This window comes from Pezoporus wallicus, unplaced genomic scaffold (assembly GCF_028554395.1).
Source record: "Pezoporus wallicus isolate ANWC-B61680 ecotype Strahan unplaced genomic scaffold, APGP_CSIRO_Pwel_v1 contig_13740, whole genome shotgun sequence".
Taxonomy (NCBI): domain Eukaryota; kingdom Metazoa; phylum Chordata; class Aves; order Psittaciformes; family Psittacidae; genus Pezoporus; species Pezoporus wallicus.
Window position 1 is genome coordinate 765,752 of NW_026639057.1, and position 21,040 is coordinate 786,791.

Sequence of the window (21,040 nt, forward strand, 5' to 3'; positions counted from 1 at the left end):
CCTTTATCATTAATGCTCATGAGTTCAAGGCGAAGCTTGAAAGACTTGAAAGCTCAAACAGCTAAGACAATGCTGATTATTGCCAAGACTTCTGGAGAAATAAAATGTGAAGTTAGAACCCTTTGATTACCTGAAGAAATTTCAGCATTGACAAAGTAATGCTCTAAACAGGAATACTCTTGGAAAATTTTTAACACTTGCTTCAAAATCAATATTCCAACATATTTTGATGTAGAACCTGCAAAACATTTGTGGATGTTCATTTCGACTCATCTCAGTGTTTACTGTTTCCAATGAAAACAGCTACTGAAATCAAAAACTTCCCTATAAAAGTTCACTACTTTGCTGGAAAATTCTTCCATCAACATAATTTTAGGTTCCATGAGAAACTTTTAAGGAAACAAAGGTGAGGGAAAACAATACATTAAGAATACAACACAGCAAATGCCAGATTTTATTGAGGTACTGCGTTCACATCTGTTTGTGCACCGAACAATTACACTTGGCTAAAAGACAATCATATTCGTGATGCAGAGACACCACATGAAGACAGCATACAGGGAAAGCTTAAAAAAAAGCTTGGTCAACATGGTGTGCCAGATTCTGTTCCGCTTGACAACTGTGCTACCTCACTGGAACTGCACAGGGTAAAGTCAACATTTTACATGAAAATGACTAGCAGCAGGAGCTGGTGTGTGCAAATCAAAGTTTACTACTTCTCAGTACTGAAACCATACACAAACACATATCCTGGCACAGCTTTAGATTGGCCTCTGGTTATCAACAGTGGTTGTAACAGCCAGGAAACTCCTCTGGCAGAGTGAGTCAGGATCTTGTGGCTTACAGTCACAGTCCATCCTTGTGGCTCAGGAAATCTCTTCAAGCCACTTGGCTTTGTCAACAACTTGTTTTGGTGGGGCCTTGCGAAGGATGCAGCTCTCTATCTGCAAAATACCAGTCAGAGTTTAGAATTAGCCTGAACAGAGGAAGACCTTTTAACTTGCTGCACAGCAAAATTGTTAAGGAGATCCTGCAAACAAATCTAGACCAAACCACACAGTTCAATCTGTTTCACTGGCATCACTTCTTTCCAAGCATGTCATTACTTTATCATGCAAAAAATTGCACCTCTGAAGGGCATCACTACAACTATGAAACATTAAATGGCTCCTCTGTGGATGTACATGTACGGGTAGATCTGCTGTTGCTTCTCCTCTGTGAAAGTGAGGATTTCACCTTACATGTGAAGGCTCAAGGCACAATGGTGCTGGAACAAAACAAAAAAGAAGGCTTAGCAGATGTGTCTTTCATCTAACATTTCTATGCAGTGCTTCCTGGAATATGCATCATTAATATCTACATTATTCCACACATTTCTTCTTTTTCTTTTTATGATAGACATACAATGTGTGCCTTTAATCTTGAAGGATACCAAAACATATTCCAGACTACACCTGAAGGATTTCTATACAAAGAAATCACTCCACTGCTCATTAAAACAGGATTGCTTCTGAGGTGAAGCACAACAGCTGCTGGTACAGCTGTGTTTAGAAGCAGATTGCCTGGATATGCAAAAAAACAATGGACATGCACTGAAGTCTAGCCAGAAAATCTCAGCAAATTCAGCTACTGACAGAAGTTCTGAAGTGCGATCTTGGATTTCAAGGCAGATGGCAACTAGCAGCAAACAGCATCACAACCAGCAAAGAACATCACTTCCAATGCCGGTTCATCGAGAAGAATGATGCTTAGATAAGTTACCAGTAATACTTCTGTAGATCCTAGATTTTATTCTGCTTAAGGTGCTGGGGATAGTTATACATTTCTGACCAACCTAAATAAAAACACACAAGACATACATATAAACTTAGATTTGTACCCTCCCCCAGTATTGCCATCAGGTTGACAGGAGGCTCAGCATGAATCAGCAGCATGCCCTGGCAGCCAAGAGGGCAAACCACATCCTGGGCTGTGTTAAACACAATATCACCAGCCAGGCAAGAGCTGATCATCCTTCTGTATTTAGACTTGGTGCAGCCTCACTTGAGTACTGTGTGCAGGCCTTGCCCCCACAATTTAAGAAGGATTAAGGTAACCGAGTGAGTCCAGAGGAGGGCAACAAAGCTGGTGAAAGGGCTGGAAGGTATGTCCTGTGAGGAGTGTCTAAGGACCTTGGTCTTGCCTAGGTTGGAGAAAAGGAGGCTGAGGGGCAACCTCATAGCTCTGTACACCTTTCTGAGGAAGTGATCTATGAGGGTGCTGAGATGCTGGCACAGGTTGCCCAGAGAAGCTGTGGCTGCCCCATCCCTAGCAGTGTTCAAGGCCAGGTTGGACAGGGATTGGAACAAGCTGCTCTAGTGGAAGGTGTCCCTGCCATGGCAGGTGCTGGAACTGGATGAGCTTTAAAGTCCCTTTCAACACAAACCATTCTGTGATTTCATGATACTATGACCTCTTCTTCTTGGTATACAATAACATCATATCAGTAGGAATGGTTCAAAGCTGCACCATGGGAGGTTTAGTCTGGACATTAGGAAGTATTTCTTTACCAAGAGGGTGGTCAAGCACTGGAACAGGCTTCTTAGAGAGGTGGTCATTGCCCCAAGCCTGTCAGTGTTTAAGAGGTATTTTAACAATGCCCTTAATACTTTGCTTTAGCTTTTGGGCAGCCCTGCAGTGATCAGGCAGTTGGACTAGATGATTGCTATAGGTCCCTTCCAACTGAAATAGTCTACTCTATCTCTGCATACAGCATTTCTGCTTAAATACCGTACCAGAAGGGATCTCAGACATTCCTGTTATGGCCATCACTTCTTCTCCAGACTAGGGCCAGTTCCACACACAGCCTGACATAGCATCCAAGACTCTCGCTACTCACAGCAGCTTGACACATATTTCCTTCCCAGACCTGGAAGTCTAGCGAAAGCCAGGGATTATTGATGTGGCTTATGGGATCCCTGGGGCTAATTCACAGCCCCACACAAAGGCTGAAGAGATCCTTCAGTCTAACCTGTTCAAGATAGCCTTGGAAGAAAGTCCCACAAGTTGCCCAGTGGGACAACTTGTGTGTTGTTGCGGTGGTCAGTACCACACATTGGTACTGACCAATGGGTGGTCCAGTACTACTACTGCCCTTATAGTTTGGAAGATTTTCTATTACTAAATCCAGATCTACTTCAAAGTGAAATTCAGCACAGTACTTACCCTGCCTGCCACAGACATGAAGGATACTCACTGTCCTGTCACTGAACACTGAACAACTGAACACTGTCACTCATCTTTTCTGCACTTAAGTCTGTCCTGCCATTCAAAAACCTAAATACTTTACCTCAGTTTTCTCTTTTCTCCAGTATATCAATACCTAAAAGCATTCCTGTTAGAGACACTGCCAGCACTAACTGGAACAAATTACTACCTTACATCCTATATACAGTTCCCCTCTTTGATACAGCAGACTAAAAGACCCCAGAACATCAATATTCTGTGTATGGCATACTGTAAACCCCAAGACAGTTTTTCCCCCACACACACACTACTTAGTTAATCTCCCTTAGGTATAACTTGGGGATTTGATTTCTCCTTTTTAAATACAGCACTTTGCTTTTATCTTCATTGTATTTCACCTTTTTGATTTCAGACCATTTCTCCAGAGCACTGAGATAACTCTGAAAGGCAGTTCTACCCCCAAAGGCTTGCAACCCATCTCAGGGTGGTGCCATCATAAATTTTATACATATGCTCTTTAGTCCTTCAGTCAAGCTCTTACTACTCAACTGGGATGGAGTACTGAGGCATCCTTCCCTCTGAAAATGCGTTTGAGAATGAGCCACAGAAAACTTGTCTTTGACTGCCTTTTCATAAAGACCTGCAGTCTTTATGAACCACTTGTTCCCACTCCTCTGACAGGCAAAATTACCTTGACAAAGAGAGAAATTAGACTGGTTTGTCATGATTTGCCTTCATGAGATCTGTGTTAGGTTTTTCTTTATGCGTAACTCGATTGTTTAATAATTTGATATATTACCACTCCAAGTTAGAAGCGATGTCTCCAACTGCCTCCTTCCTCTATTTTCCCTTTTCAAAGATAAGAGTTGCATTTGCCCTTTTGCTGGAAAAAAAGATCGTGCAAACAGGCTTGAATTGTGTGCTGAGCTACATCAGCTGCAAGGGTGTAGGGGGTCCTCTTCCTCATTAAAACCCTGTGAATTTGGCAGAGTAAGTACGCATGCTAAATCAAATCTAATTGCCACATGGAGCTTTCTCACAGCAGTGAAAGGCTTACAGCCACTGGTGGACTTTCTGGCTTATCACTGCACTGTGGGGGTCTCCGTAACAGGTGAGGGCATGAAATCTTCAACAAGCAGACTACATGAAAAGCAGAGGATAGAAAACAGGTAGAGGTGTGGAATTTCTACCAACACTTTATGGGATAATCTGTTGAAGTTCAGAAAAGATCTTTGCCTCCCATTTCATTTTCACAGAAAGTTCCCAGCTGTTCCATTCTTGATCTGCAAGCAAAAAGGCTCACAGGCTAAGGGCATAGTTTTCCTGATTCTAGCGCGAAAAGTCTCAAGTATTTTGAGTCTTCATGACGATACCAGCTTCATTTTGCCAACAAAAAAATAATTGGATAATTCATCCACAAAAACAAGCTTCTCATTTTTTTGGTCCTTATGGATTATGCGCATTGAAACCCCTACAATGAAATCCTCTGCAACTGGCCTTGCAATTCGCTCCCTGCAAGCAATAGTGCAGGCTACACTTCAGGGCACTCCATAAACATTAGTCTCTATGACATGGTGGAAGACAGGCAAGCTGAAGCATGAGGAAATGAAAGGCTCATGGCCTTGAGAAAGCAATGTCACATTCAGACCTGAACTGAGGTCTCAGCTCAGCACCTAGCGCCTGCCTCAGATATTTGTGGATTTTCTCACCACAGACGGCTTTCTGACTGCAGGATCCTTTTCAGTCTTCCTGTGGCATTTTAGTTCCACAAGCCGTTTCATTTGCAACAGCAGTAAGAAAAAAATAAGTGTGGAGATGGAAGTTTCAAAATGAGTTTTTGTTACACTGAAGTATTTGCATGAGGACAAGCAGCCCAAACCAACCTATTATACTGATAATAGTGCTTGAGAAAGACGCATTTGCACTTACAATGCACAGGGTGACTTTCTTTTTAAGGGTACAAGAGAAAAGACACGAAGCAAGGAACTCTGGCACATTTACTTTCCTGTTCATCTAACAGCTGCTGAGCAAACAAGCCCACTTATTTTTGTTTCCCCTGTGACAGACATTGCTGATGTACAGCTATTCTCACATTCTGTGGCTGTTTAGCCATGAGCTTTCACCCCCTACAGAAAGTAAAATGCACGTTTCATTCCATCTGAAATCTTTTGCATTATTCATAAATTCCTCTTAAGTCTGAAGTAGAAGTCACCCGTACTGGCATACATTTTAAATACTATTTTGCATGGTCTGTGCCATAGGCAGTTTGATCTTCAAACATGATTTCAGCACAAAAATCAAGTCAGTATATGAAACTTCACTTTTTGCAAGATAATACTCTTCAGTTCTTTATCAGACTTGACTCAGCACTTGTAGATAGCATCCCCAGGAATCAAGGGATGCTAACCTAAACAACCCACCAGACAGTTCACTGCTTTTACCCTTGGTCACACAGGAGCCTTTCTAGCAGTTCATCACTAAACAATTTGTTTTAAATGATAAGTTACGAGGGCTGCCTCCTTAATATGCTCTGGTACATCCAGGACAGCATCAGGAAAAGGCCAAAGGCAGCATAAGGGGAATGTAATCTCTTGTGCGCACAGCCACGATGGAATATTCATGTACTAGTAAATCAGTAAGAAGAGATTTCTCTGTGGAAGGACTGTGTTCAAGTCTCTGCAGAAACTCCTGTGCAAGGTCAGCATCAGGGCAATGTATAAGGACTGTATGATACAGAATCATATATAAGGACTCAACTCATAGGCAGTTTGCTAGTGCTTTTCAGAAAGCTAAAAACCCACATAAAGGTTCATGGCATTTTGAAAAATGCTTATCGTATCTGCATCATCACATATAAAACAAATCAGGGGGTATACAAATACAATAGAGTAAGAGGAAAAATAAATGTTCTCACTGTACCTATTTTCATGACACCATTGGTAGAATCCATCCAGTGCCTCTGTTTCTTTTTTAACATATTGAACTCCCTCTGGTCTCACTGTCTGTAAAACAAAAGCATTTTTAATAAAACTAACAGCATTATTCTTCCTTCAGTTTTGTAGTAACATACAGATGTACCAGAGAAAACACAGTTCCTGGAATCTTCCTCTACAGTTTTTAGAGGATGGAATAAACTAGAGCTATTCTACTTTCTGTTCCTAAGCCTCTGCGAGGCTGCAATTAATAACTTGTGTTAAAAAGGAATAAACATTAAGATGAAAATTAACTTAAGGTACAGTACTGTGGTATATGAAGGACTTATAGCAGGATATCAGAGTGTCTCCTTAAAGGAAAGGCAGAAAAACTTCCTGTATTCAAGAAAATAGATCAGAAATCTCAAACATTCATCCTGCTCCAAATGTGATCAGTCACTATTGCTTTCACTGCACCTTCCACCCAATGACCCCAAAGCACTGCATGGGGGGAGGCTCACAATTTATCTTGGCATGAAAGAAGTGTAACCCTTGGTTTTAGAAAGATTAAAGGGAAAAATTGCAAATAAAGCAATTTTTAATTAGGCATTTCACCTGTTGTCCAGGAAAAGTTAAATTCTGGCATCTCCCATCTTTTCAGTGTTGGACTTTGAAGCTCAGCAGTAGTTGAGTGTTGGTTTTCAGAGCACAACTTCAAAGGTTAAAACAAGTAACAGTTCATTAATCTTCTACCAGGCCACTGACAGACATCTGCTTTCCTGCTGGTGCTGCTCTCAACCCCATTAGCCCCATCCTTCTTCCACACCTTCCCAGGTGTGCCCAGGCCCTTGAAATTTCTTCTTTATCTACTGGCTCCAAAACTTCTCCTTGCTCCACCTTCTCATCCAAGTCTCCTTATGGATCTCATCAGTTTTCTCCCCATGCCTGGCTCCCCATATTTCCCATTAGCCTCAAGTCCAGCACTGTCTGACCTCATTTTCCAGTTTCCCACTGCTTGGGCAACACAGAGATTAAAGAGAAAGAAAGAGGAGAGAGAAGCATAACTAGGCAGGGTACTTCTGTCCAAGAAAGCTTGTGGGCAAGGGATTAAAAAAAGTTCCTGTAACCAAAAGTGCTAAATAGTTGAGAATTTTAGTATTTTCACATAAAAAATAAAAAGGAACCAAGCAAATTAGGCAAAGGAATTACTTCATTTTGAGGGGTTTTGAAAGCTACATTTTATTTTGTTTGAATTGAAAAAACCTGCAGTTTGGAATTTGATAGTTTGACAGTTCAAAAACTCTAAAATAATATTTAAGCCAAGATCTTAGTTGAAACCAAGTCTTTTCAGTGAGTTAGTTCAGCTGTGATCAAAAGAAACCCAAAAAGCAAAACTATAAAATTCCTAATCAGCTATAAGAGGAAGGAAGACTGGTTTTGAGCTCTGTCTACATTTTGTATCTAAACCAGCTTACAGCATCTATGGGTATCTTTGCAGCATAAAACCTGACTCGATGAGCTGCAAAAGCCTCACTGTTACAAGAAAGTTTAGGAAATGTAAAAGCTAATGAGTCCAATTTAAACATTTCCAGATCTAATTTTTCCTAGCGATAGAACTTCGAGCTAATGCTACCCTTCCACTAAATTTGAATTCCCAGCTCCAAAATAGGAAAGTTCCTTATTTCCTAAAGGACAAGAAATAATCTTGGGGGGGGTGGGGGTGGGGGGGGGTGCTTGGATTTATTTTCTTCTAAAAGTTGAGCTCATTTGGCTGATTTTCCCCATATACAAGTACCTGCGGCAGATGGCTAGCAAAGAAAAAGGTGGCCTAACTAGGGAAAATTTAAGGCCAGCTGCAGAAAGACCACATAGAGGAAATTACTGATAAGCCTAGAAAGCAAAGCTATCAATGCATAATCCAAAACACAAGCACAGTGTCACTGAATTCAGACAGCAGCTCTGGTTTCAGAACCAACAGTCAGATAACTACAGAGCTAAGCAGGAGAATGTGAGAGTTCAGTGCTTTTTCATCAAAATATCCGAATGTTTTGTATATTTGAAGAGTGTCCCGTGAGGAATCACAATTAAGGAGAGAAATAGGGACAGGAAGGTCATCTGGCTATTTTTTGAGCTGAGTTTTTCCTTATGAAATGAAACCATGAACTTTTGCATACTATGATGTCACTGCTGTGTAAGAACACAGAATTAATCTCTTCTATTAAAGAAGATTTTTCCCCAGCACTTAGGAGTAATTTAAAAGGCCACAGTTCTCTTCACACTCCAACCCAAAGGTCCCTGCTGTCTGACTCTGAATGCATTAGAGAGGTCTTCTTGTGTTAAGCTTTAAAGGAAAATGTTAGTTACCATCATAAAATCTAATTTGCTATTCTCACTTCGCAGTGGTATAGGACACCTCGCCCCAAAGGTCCTCCTGGACTAATTCTGGCTGAAACACAGGGACAACTCAGAAAATGCATTTACAAACTGTTTGGGTCACCAAGGAGGGAAGTCTCTATCTTCCTTTTTACCTCTGGCAGCAAAACCCATTCTAAGGGGCCAGCAGAGGTGACCACTCCTCTCCTATCAGCTGCGTGGTCCAGAGAAGCACATGTGCATCTTTTCCCAGAGCTGAGCAGCAGATATGCCTCTAGATTCTTCCTTTTCTGCTTGCTTATCTCTCCTCTCCTGCCAATTATGTCAACTTGATGCAGTCCTCCTCATCTCCCCTAGATGCTCTAGCATCGTTCACTCAGCCTTAACAAAACACTTGCAATCTTGTGACTCCCTAGTTCCCTACCTTTTAAAGCGGATAAACCTTTTGCATAAAGAGAAGCTTTTTGATTAGGAGGACAAAGTGGATGACCAAATTCCCTTTTGCCTTGGGAAAATCCATAAAGTTTGCATTCGCAGGGCTTGGATTTCTTTGGGGCTTTTGTTTACCAAGAAACACTTTTATAGGTCCCTAGCCTTCAAATGGGAGAAACAATGAAAAAATCCTTTCTCTCAGAAAGAGCTCACTGAGCAACTTTTATGACTAAAAAGCAAGTTCACTATACTAAGAAAAAGTATGCTCCAATGATTTGAATACTCCCCTTGGTCTCAAAAAGCATGGCTCAATTCTCTGTACCACAAAATTTCAGTGTCAAGCTAGTCTTGACATATCATAAGCAAAAGGACCAAGGGCTTCTGGTTAGTGATGCCTTTTGAAAATTCCACTGGACATTAATGTCTGAACTGACACACAAAGCATTAAAAATATGACACTTCCCTGCAGTTATGTCTCTGTGAGATGGGGCTAATAGCTTCTCCCTACTTCAGAAAGGTAGCTGTGAGGATAGAGTTAAAACTGAAGTACTTTGACACTTTAGAAAGGCAGACCATTATAACTCACAAGCCAAACCCTAGGTGAACCTCACACCCTAAAGCAGAGTGCAAACAATAAATAAACAATGTATAAAGGGCTGAGATGTGGCCTATAAAGGAGAGGATTTTGTTTCAATACATAAAGTATGTTGCTGCTTTTTACTGAGAAATAGTAGATCTGTTAAGAAACTAAACTGTAAAGTCCTTGAGATATGGGATCTTCTCATTTGCCTGGACACAGTCTTGCACATAAGGGATCAACTCTACACTATGCTACTAGAAATAGAAATGAGTAGAACATTAAGTAGTCTACACCAGTGACTGAGCTCATTTTTCCTGAAATTCAAGTCAGATTAAAATGCTAATATTTACTAGGGCTAACAACATGCTTGGCTAACTCAGAAACCCCATATATAATATCTGTGTTGATGCCACCAAAGACCATTTGTTCAAGACTAAATACAGGCAAATAATAGGCAATGTACTTTTTGAACTCAGAAGCTTTAACAAAGGCTGCACATCCACTCTATCGGTAGATTCATGATCAATCTTGAAGTCACTTCTGTAAAAAAGTCAGCAATTCTACTTCTATATTTAGGACATCTTGGATGAGCCCACGGAACAATGACCAACTTTGACTATTGCATGAAGGAGGAAAGGCATACAATAATCAATTTTATGTTTAATGAAATACAAAGCTCCAACTGAGCTGATGTATTATCAGTGAAATTGAATATAATAAAAAATATTGCTTTTATGAATGAGTGCTCTCTGAATGCTCCAAGGGGAAAGATGATGCACAACACCTGATGTGTGATGCAGCTTTTGTCTGAACAGCAGATTATGCTAGCCCAGAAAAAGCAGGGCTGAGCAGAGTTCACAGTTAAAATATATGGTCCTCAGGCCTAACATTTTCTGCAGCTTCTGAAAACTGTTTCAATTTTTTTAATTCATTTTTATTGCCTATATATGATTATGCTCAAATCTCAGAAGAACTGAAAGAAGAAAAAAAAAGGCTGCTTTTATTGTTCCCCAGGCCTGAAAGCAGCTAACCAGTCATCTTGTAAGATGCTCAGCCCTTGCATGACTACCATGCTAAAGAAAACCCAGTATGATGAAGGAAAGCACTCCGGCTTGTCAGTGAAATCCTTTAACATTTTCAAGATTTCTCAACCCTGGCAAAGTGACTGGCTTTCAATTTCTGGCAACCCACCTCATCAACAGCTAAAGCTACCAGAATTTAGATGTAAAATAACTGTCATTCAGAGCAGCCAAAGAAGCAGAATAATAAAAGTGAAAGAACACGGGATGAGAGCAAAGTCAAAACAGTGTTTAAACACAAAGCAATGCAGGCTGAATAAAGCTCAAAACAACACAGGTTTTGGAAAAAGCAAAGATCTCTCAGCTTCCTGGAGTCATAACACCTGGAATCATGAGAGACAGGATGCCTACACAAATGCTGGGTCATCAGTGGGGAAGCTTGGGATGTTGTTCACCTCATGGGAGGAAGAAAGGAATAATCTCTAATGCCCTAGCAGGATGTGGCTCTGCAGCAGGGTTCGAGTCTGTAGAGAAGGACGAAATCACTTGGCTGCAGCGGAGCACCTGCCTCCTTCCAGCTCCTTATACACCAAACATGTCTGGCATAAAAATACAAAGCATGAGAAAAACAGCACTACTGTCCTGGCAATGGATCAACAGCCGATGCCATAACAGGAAAACCTGAGGGAAGAAGTTAAACAGCAACACGTTCAAAAGCATATAACCATCTTGTAAAACGTCACTAGGCATTTTGCTCACCCCACCCAAAAGTTTATTTACATTGCTCTAGGTAGCAGGTCTGATTTCTGCTCTCTCCAGGATGGTGTGAAGTTTTCAATTTGCAGATTAGTAGCAGTTTGCTGAATGTGTGACTTCCACTTCAGCAGCTTGCTTAGCTTATACAGCTCCAAAGGAAGGCATTGCATTTCCTGATGGTCCTGCAAAACACTTTTAGACTGAAGCCTGCATTCTTTGGAGAACAAGACACAGGAAGTTTGGTATGAAGTGGACTGTGTTAACTAGAACTCGGGAGAGGACCTGCTGCTGTATAATAGGCTACAATTACAGTAACTCATTGGTCATTATTCCCCTTTTTCAACTTTCAAGGCCTAATTAAGTACAACATTCTCTTTACTTCCTACAGCTTTAGTGGATGTAGGAACCCACTTTTAAACATTCAGGAAGTCCAAGACAAAGGGTGAAGCTTTTTGCCATCAAAACTTGCAGTCAGATTCCACAAAGGCAGTGAAATATAGCAGCAGCACAGGTTTTCCCACATCAGTGCTGGCTACATGCACTGCTCCTGCTGGGGTCTGCCAATGTAGTTTGGGCACAAAGGTATGGATTACTGGGACTGAAGCAAAGAGTCTTAGATTTGGACTGGATCCTATGTCAGAAAGAAAAAAAGAATGATCTCTCCCTGTCACAAGAAAATACACTTAAAATGTCTTTTGAGATTCTTATTCCTAGAATGAAATCACTACTGTATGTTTATGTACTCCTGACAGCAACTAACTTATTAGACCTTGTTCTAATAAAGGGACTTATTTGTTGCACCCTTACTTAGTATTGCAAAGCTTTACTCTTCCCACTACTAAATAAATACACTGACCTTGTGTTGATGTTTTTTATTTGCATTTGGTATACATTGCATTCAGAAGGTAAAACAGCAGGATAGCTTGTCTACATCTTGAGGTCCCCATGAGAAATACACACTGCTAGATTCCGTTTAAACACAGAATAAGGTTTTATCTCTGCAGCAAATCATGTATGTCAATAACAACTGGTCTTACCTGCCATCTGTAAGCTTAAACCAGTATCCAGTTTGCTGCGTGGCTTCGTGCTGATAAACAAATAACAGAGAACACACACAGTGATGATAAAAGCAAAGAGGACCACTGCTGCTATCGACAGGCCCACAAGTGCTCCAACACTGAGAAGAGAGGAAAAACAAAGAAATTAAGTGCACAAACAGCCTGGGATACCCTTTAAAACAGTGGTCAGGATCATATCTGGAGGTTCCTTGTACTCAGGCAGGGGAGTGACTATGTATTTTACTATACTCAGAAGTTCAGAGCTCAATACTTAAGTTGCATAAACTGGAATTATTTCATTGCCCTTGGAAGGATCAATGCCATTACACAGCAGTTGGACATCTGGCCCTTGGTGACATTTCCTCTTATCTACGCATAGTAATCCTGAGTCTGATTTAAACTGTGTTTATGAAAACCAGAAATAACTTCATGCAGTAACTGGCATCAGTGAGATCAAGAACTTTTCCAATGCAGTGTATATTCCCAGATAAGCATGGTATTATATCACATGCACACACAAAGAGGGATTCCAGAGATCAGGCAGCCCATACAGTCTCCTTTTTCTCAAACATCATAACTATTAAAGCTATATTTTAAGTGTGAAAGGTCATTTTTATTGCCAGAAGAGCCTGTTAGAGCACTTTAAGCAAAGTGCATGTTTGTCACAGACTTCTCACCAAGGCTGACATGCCTGTAAAAAACAGAGTGAAAAGTGTGCAAGCCACATTGTTCAGTTCTGTTAGGAGCTCTGTAGAGCAGGGTGCAGTACTGTGATCACTGTTGTGCCTTCATGCTAGGCATGCAATAAGCCACCAAACAAGACTGGAGAAGTTCTTCCATGATCCTTGTCAGGGTAAAAGGAAGACTAAAGATTAATTAATTTACACAGGACCTTAATTATTCAGGAGGCCAAACATATAGCTGTATATGTAGATTTTATGAAGATACTACTTCTGCAGGATAGAAGCTACTTTATAATTTTCCATAAACATTCAGTGAGATGGTATCTCTTTAGTAGTTTCCCTATTTCCAACCCTTCTTTTCCTACTATAAAATTTTCATGATGAAATAACGAACTGACTGCAATATAGTGTAGCTATCATTTGCCAACCTCTCCTGGGCCATTTGACACCTACAGTGTTCCAGTCCTCTATTCCACAGCCTACGCCAAAGACCCTGATTTCTGGTGAAATTAAACAGGAGTCTTTTGGTCACAGATGAATAAGAATCCAAGGACTGAGAATCCTTATATTACGATTCTGGTATATTTACAGTTTTGACAGATATAAAAAGGACAGAAGAGAGATGAATGTCTTAAATTCTACAAACTCCATCCTCTAGTGATAAAAATGTCTTTATATAGAATCACTATCGGTGAGAAGTCAATTCTACTATGGCCTTATAGGGATATGAGAAGAACTGTGCCCTGGAATGTTTTCATGAATTTTACATTCAAGCTACTGCAAAGCTTCTCTCCAAGCTCCCGTAACACCAGTAGACAGACATGTCTACAGGAGAAACTCTTAAGATGAGCAGATATCAGGATGACTTTAATATACAAATCTCATCAGTTACTGGTCCAATCCATTAATGAAGTTTGTGCAACATTTAGCTCCTTGCATAACTAAAATTATTTGTTATGAGCAAAATGATTGGTTCTCAAAACAATAACTTTACCCTTACACAGATCTTCCATGGTATTTATCATCTGCATGAACTAGAGTGTTCTTATGTTTGTGTATATATGCTCATATTAAGCAAGTTTTTCCTCATTTTTTTTTGCTCAAACCAAACTTACAGGCAAGCAGTATTCTGCTCAATATGGAACTGAATATAAGCTTGCCGTCAGAGATGTCATCTAGGTTCTGGACTTACTCATGCATTTTCACTTCGAACACCTTGACCCAAATAGACAAAACCTAAGAAATACACTACAGGAGGCTGAGGTGAGCAGCCATTGAACCAAGAATTATCTCCATAGCTGAATCTATTTGAGGAAGTAATAGAAACCCAAAGGCTCTTCAGAAACAGGTACCTGTGCTTTTTTTGTCATGTCTGTACTAGCTCTATTTTAAGATTCCATTTAAATAACAGTCTGCAGTTCAGGACAAAAGAAGTTGCCCACCATTATTCAAACATTAAGCAGAGTCAGCTGTTCTAAAGCTGAATAGTTTGAGTACATATTAATGATTATATGTTTTTGTTTGGGCATCTCCTCCATGCAGTTGTAGAATACAATACAGTTCTGCACTGTATAGCACACACATCTTCCGTATTACTACGGAGCTTGTGTAAGACGCTTTGTGAGTTACAAGCGCCAAAGGTAAGAAAAGCAGTTCCTGAAGAACTCGACATTATTTCCTAGTACAGCTCAAGGACTTATGATCAGTTATATGCCACTAAGTATTTGTCATGCTTCAGCAGCAATGTGAAAAGATCACCCAAAACATGGAGATCAGCATCACAAAAACAAATACACCCCAGATTCCACTTCCTAAATCAATTGGAAATTAAGATTCAGTTTGTACTTACTGTTTTAAACATCACATTTCAACACCAGATTGTTCTCAACATGCTGAGGCCATCAACCTCTTAAAATATATTAGCAAGTCCTTTAAGGTTGATTTGGGGTTAAAGTTCGGAGGTGGAGGGCTGTTGCTTAATTTAGAGACATTTAGTATGCCTTCCACAGCTCTGAATACTCAAGTTTCTCAGTCAGAACATAACCTTTTCTTTTTTAAAAAAGTTAAAACTGGTATCAGAAGCAAAATACCAAAATAAGTATGTTCTTTGATCATTTTAATGACCAGTTTCCTCTGAAAATAAAGACAGCACTTCAGCATGTCCTCTAGATTCTACAGCAGTTACTATGGCGCTGCATATCCATCTAGGAATGTCCCTGCTGAAAATGTTTTATCATCTTCCCATCTTTACCTTAAACACTAGGTGTTTAAAGGCCACTCAGCATTCACAGGCTTCAGGGTGTGGCATTAAACAAGCAAACTAAAAAGTTACTTCTGCCCCCAGCTGTGGTCTCATTAACAAAAACTGGCATTAACAAGCTTCTCATCCACCCCCAAAATGGTGATCTAGCATAAAAACAGCAAGGGCGGGCCGGGGTAACCCTGGCAGCATTTACACAGCTTTTCAAACATGAGTGATGCTTGATAGAAGATACACAGACTGAACAGAACCCCCCCAATTAATCTTCTACAATAGTCATACCACACACTTCACTGATGTTCCTACTGCACCAAGTGCCCCAACAACACACACACACTGGCAGCACTGCCACACATCTCTGCACAGCCAGAGGCTTTACTGAGCAGAGAGGTTCCACTTCATCAGCAGACTCCCCAGGCTGCTGCCTAGAGAGATGCTGGTCATTGACATTTCTGTCAGTGGATGCTCAGCATCACACACCTACAGTTACTTTTAGTCCATAAATTAGTCTATCCATGCCAACAACAGCTAAGAAAAATTTAATATCACTAAGCAGATGCAGTATGTCCACTGATACATTGGAAGGATGCTCATAAGTCATCTGGATCCACATGAATCAGATGTTCCTAATGCCACTGTTGCAACGACATGTTGTACATGGTATTTGCAAAGCAAACAGATAAATATTCCCAGGAGACTGGAGGAATGTGCATACAGGAACAAAAGACTTGCTATTTGGGAGAGATAAAACAGACTTCTGGAGATCTGCACAGCAAAGCTAGGCTACAGCATCGAGTCACAATGGTTCTATGAGTATTCATTAGTAAAGCACTTTGAATAAAATCTGCACTCGGTCTGCTGGAGTTTTAACAGAGTATGTAATATGACATGAAACTTATAAAAAGTACAGGTTTGAAATAGATACTATAACTGTATTTGATACTGAAAGAAGCCATGAAATTTGCAAACTAAAACTTAACTGAACAGTGACAAAATGATTCTAAAATATTTCATACTAATGAGAAACAAAAAAGGTGCTGACTGAACCTAACTGCATCACAGAGCAGTACAAATACCGCATGTCCAGCATTCCTCCCCCTCCACTCAACTCTGGAGTATAAATAGATGTCATGATAACTGCATGTGCACGCTCAGCACATGGCTCTGTTCAGTGTTCTGCTCACTAGTGTTTTACAGCACCTGTGTTTTGTGGTTTCAAAAGCTACACAACCTTCTGATTGAGCTTGATGATATTAAAGGTCTTTTCCAACCTAGCTGATTCTATGAGTCTATGAATTCTGTACACCCCTGACTTTTCCTAATGTTCCCTTCCCTGTTCCATGGGCTTTTGACTGCTATAAGAGAGAAAAAAATATTCTTCACTCTTCTTTGCTGATATCAGCTTTACAAGAAATGCAGGAAAGGAATCTTGGCAAAAAACAAAACAAACCCAAAACCTACACTGTTTAAGTATCAACAAAAAAGGCATGAGAAATTAATAGTATCACAGACAATAAATTCAGAGGATAATACGAAAGGTGTCAAAGTTGCTCAAAGGTCATTTATGATTGTCCAGCAGCTCCTAATACAGCAGGTATTAAGATGCACTTGTCAAATACTGCAGTTTTTGCAGGAGTGGAAGGGGAAAGATGATTCTGTTTTGCTAAGAAATAGTGCAGTATACAGCTCTGAACATAGTTCAGGCAGCAGTGATTTGGTGACAAAAAAAATAGCATAGGCAACTATTGCTTCAGGTTGCCTAGGCTGCTGGTTATTGCATGAACTGCTTCCGTCAGAGCTGGCTGCTAAGTGGTCTGGCAACACATCTCCCACAGCAGGAAAAACACAAGAGAAATAGGCAACAGTTTCCTCAAATCCTGCATGGTGTGTCACCAAACAGAAATAATCCCTGAGATGCCACCAACCACTTCGTGGTTCATTCGCTGCTTTCATATCAGTGGCAAGTCAAGCAAAGACAGATTTAGAATGAGAAACTTAAAGTTCTGGAGTAAAGCAGATCTTGCAACCCCATCAGAGCTTCCAGCTCCTTTCCCTTCCTCAGTACATTCAATCTCCAGACTTACCTTGGTTGGTTTGGCTAACTCTTGAATAGTTTTAAGTCTTAAGGGTTTCAAGTCTTAAAAGCATGTCCTCAAAGGCTATAAGAAGCACCTGAAGTACTACTTTAATATATTGTTGTTACGGTGGGTTTTTTATGTTTTCCTTAAACTCCTAAGGGAACTATCATGTACAAATGTATCCAGTTTCCAAAGTGCTGCAATACCATAGGGTTTCCAGTGTGTTAGCAACTAAACTTTGTGATTTGTTACTGGAAAACCCTTCTGTAATTTTGCTTAGATGTGTAAATTGTATTTATTCATCTCTTCACAGTTATGGCAGAAGTTAAGCACAACCAAAACCCTATCAATTGCAGTTTCCTCAGATCCTTTCAGTAGTTTAAGGCCATCACAGAGAGAAAAAAAAACTACAAATCCTTAAGTTTTCAAATTTATGGCCTAGGTATAGGCCAAGCAGTCACACTTCTTTGTAAAGGAAGATCCTTCAGAGATGCTTCATTAAAGCCTCTCATAGGATTCAGTTCTTTGAGGTGCCTTCTGAAAAGATGAAGTTTTAACAGTCTTCACTGCAACATCTCATCCAGATGCAAGAGCAAAATTAACTTAATCTTTCAGTAGTTCTGCCATTTTGGGAAGCTTTCCTGTGACCAAAATAGCCCAAGACTGTGCAAAAAGATCATGTAACATTAAAACAGTATGGATACTGTTTAATGAGAAAAGTGTAAAAGAGGACTCTCAGGGATATCTTCTCACATCAGAGAAGCTGAGTAATTCTGTGCCAGTCACAGCTGTGGATAGCTTGGGAGATTTCCCACATTCAGCTGACTACTTTAACCAGGCTTTAAATAACTATACATTAAATAGTAGATAAGACTAATCAAATGAAAGCAAGCCTACAGTACTCAATAGCATTTACCCAAGAGCCCTGAAGAAATTCACATGTGAAAGTGAAAAACTGCTGCCCAAGGCAACCCATCATTACAGCAAGGACACTGTCAGAGGACTGGTAGCTTGGGAGCATAACTCAAACCTAAAACAGGGTTCTAGAGGGGAACCCAGGAACTACAGACTAGTAAATCTGATTTCCACCCTTGGCAAGACAGAAAGGTCTGTAAAAAAAAGGAATAATACCATTAAGCCAAGAGATAAACACAGCATCAGGGCCGTTACAACAAGGCACTGAGCACATCTGGGTTGTATCTGACCCTGACTTTTACCTCCAAGCTATGATTCCCAGGTCTGTCTCAGAATCACCCCACCTGTATACAAGAAACCAGTCCTTTGACAATGAAGCCACTACCCCCATCCATCTTATTACCACACTCTGCTCTCAGGAAGCTGCTGGCACTCACTGCTTCCTGGCAAAATCTTTCATTATAGAGTCAGTATTACTACAAGTGGAAAATGCTGCCTTGATAACCTGCTGGAGTCCACGACGTGTCAACAAGCAGATGGATAAAGGAACCCAGCAGACAGATTTTTCAAAAAGCCTTTGGAAAATCCCCACACTGAAAGTGGGTCTAAAAAGATTGAACTGATGCAGGATTAGGAAAAGGTTTTGTTACAGATTCAAGACTGCTTAAAAGTATGAAGCACACGGCTGAATTGTCTTGAACATAAAGAAAAGCTTTCAGAGATCAGTTCTGAGACTTTCTTCAGTGTCTTCCATCAATGACCTGGAGAACAATGAAACCTGAGTTTCTGATGATCCTAAGCCTCTGCAAGCAATCAAATGCTACAAGACTTACAGAAAACTGAGTGAGCAGGCAAAAGTGATGTAGATGAACTTCAGTGTCATAATGTAATGTACAACCAAACATAAACCAAGCCTACAGGACAGTGAACTTGGATCTAGCCATTCTGAACTCAGCAAAAGTTTGAGAGACATCAGTGATAGCTCACTGAAATCACACTCAATGTGCACCAGCAGGCAAAGACATGAAAGCGCTGGCCACCAACAAAAAGGATTTTGAGAGCAGGATTAAAGGCAGCATTTTGTCCCTGTAGCAAAACCTTGCTACACCCACCCCTTCAGAAGGCAGCTCCAGATTGTCCCTCTGAGAGCAGCACTGTGGAGCTCAAAACGGATGAGAGGCAACTAAAATTATCAGTGCAACATAGCACCTGCCTTAATGGTAACTCCAAAGGATTAAGATTGTTCAATTTGGAGGGATGAATGCTCCCAACTGATACCCCAAACAAAATTTTGAACGTTGTGCAGAAATAGAACATGCAGTTGCTGTTCACGAAATCTCACAATACAAATGCTAGAGGGTACTCCAGAAAAATAGTAGGAAACAGTAAAAAACAGAGTAAAGGATGTATCTTCATAAAGCAGGTAGTGAGTGCTGCCACCAGACCTGCAGAAGTAGGCAGCAGAAGCAAGTCCAGACAGGGGTTAGACAAAATCATTAGATAAGTCCATAAAGAGACAGCGGAATCATTATGCAGAAGTGTACAAACACCCTGACATGTGGACGCTGAAGAGCCTGAGAGGAATGGGGCACAGAGAGCAGTCAGGCTGGGTGTGTGCAGCTCTGCCACTGCTGGAGATGAACTGGGATATATAGATGGACACAGAAGAGCACAAGTCTGATTATCTGCCACTTTCCAAGATGAAAGTTATGTAGTGCTTGACCTTAAACACACAGAAAAGTAGCTGAAGTCATCGGGAACTTTATTCACACAGCATCTTACACGCTCAGGCCCCGAGCCAGCAGCTCACCTCACACCGAAAAGTCGGAGGGATGCTCTGCACACGGGCACGGAGCGTTTCCTTACCAAAACCACACGTTCTTTCCGTCAGAAACCACCCTGCCACAAGCAGAACTCTTTCTCGGCAGCAGCTGCAGCTCCGCCGCTACTCTCAGCGGGACAAAGGCTACAAGTCCCTCAGAAACAAACCCTCAGGCAAGCTCGGGCGACCGCAGGTCTCCCACCCCCCGGGGCCGTCGAGCCTCCACACCACCCGCCATGAGGGACCGGGCAGCACCCTACCTGAGCCACCACATGTAGCTGTGCTCGTAGGGGAAGAAGCTGTGCGGGTCATCGCAGCAGTACTTGACGTCCTGGAAGCCGCAGCAGTAAACGGCGCTGGCGTCGCCGCCCGTCCGCGGGCAGCTGAACCCGCTCACCAGCACCTTGTCGGCGTTGAGGTAGCTGCTGCACTCGGCGCTCATGGTGCAGCGGTCACCCGCCGGGCTGCCCGGCTCCTCGGCTCCGGCGGCACCCGGGCGGGAGGTGGGGCGGCGAGCGGGCGGAGCTCGGGCGGGCAGGGGGCTGCGCTGGCGGCGGGCGGGAGCCACCGCCCCCCCCCTCCCGTGAGGGGTCGCCGCAAGGCAGGAGCCGCCCGCGTCCTGAGGTGAGGAAGGGCGCGGAGCGCTTCCCGCCCTTCGGGGACGGAGGGAGAGGGGCTGAGGTCCCCCCGGGGACTCACCTCAAAGGCAGCCCGCAGCGTCTCTCCCTCGGGCTTGGTTTCCCCTCAGCGATCGGTCCCACGTTGAGGAGATAATTTAGGTGTCTGCCCTTAGCCATTAGCCTCGGTGGGGCCTCAGGACAGCCAAAGCAAGAAGGGAGTTAAGAGAGATCACACCTTCGCTTTATGAGAGGTAAAACCACCACGTAACAGTCAGTGTTTCTGAGAGACCGGTATCCTACACTTAAG

At 41.7% G+C, this 21,040-nt stretch overlaps 1 protein-coding gene across 4 annotated transcripts; it reads right to left on the minus strand.

Annotated features, from left to right (window-relative positions):
• Positions 1 to 424: 424 nt before the first annotated feature.
• On the minus strand, positions 425 to 20,779 carry SHISAL2A (shisa like 2A). Of its 4 annotated transcripts, none has more exons than XM_057413550.1 (5): positions 20,374 to 20,770; positions 12,335 to 12,474; positions 6,145 to 6,227; positions 1,107 to 1,267; positions 425 to 944 (listed from the first exon to the last, which is right to left on the minus strand). In XM_057413550.1, the coding sequence occupies exons 1-3, from the start codon at positions 20,553 to 20,555 to the stop codon at positions 6,196 to 6,198; spliced, it is 354 nt and encodes a 117-aa protein (XP_057269533.1). In that variant the 5' UTR covers positions 20,556 to 20,770; the 3' UTR covers positions 425 to 944; positions 1,107 to 1,267; positions 6,145 to 6,195. The 4 variants fall into 4 exon arrangements, with proteins under 4 accessions (XP_057269533.1, XP_057269534.1, XP_057269535.1 ...); XM_057413551.1 differs by lacking the exon at positions 1,107 to 1,267 and adding an exon at positions 4,874 to 5,948; XM_057413552.1 differs by lacking the exon at positions 1,107 to 1,267 and having other exon boundaries at positions 12,335 to 12,384; positions 20,374 to 20,779.
• Between the last annotated feature and the right edge of the window lie 261 nt (positions 20,780 to 21,040).

What these genes read in the sequence shown, in the direction of transcription:
- SHISAL2A (XM_057413550.1), bottom strand. Translation starts at nt 20,555, where the DNA reads ATGAGCGCCGAGTGCAGCAGCTACCTCAACGCCGACAAGGTGCTGGTG. An exon ending in AGCTACATGTGGTGGCTCAG is followed by an intron (nt 12,475 to 20,373) that starts GTAGGGTGCTGC and finishes CTCTCTTCTCAG; the next exon opens with TGTTGGAGCACTTGTGGGCC. An exon ending in TTTAAGCTTACAGATGGCAG is followed by an intron (nt 6,228 to 12,334) that starts GTAAGACCAGTT and finishes TTTGTTTTACAG; the next exon opens with ACAGTGAGACCAGAGGGAGT.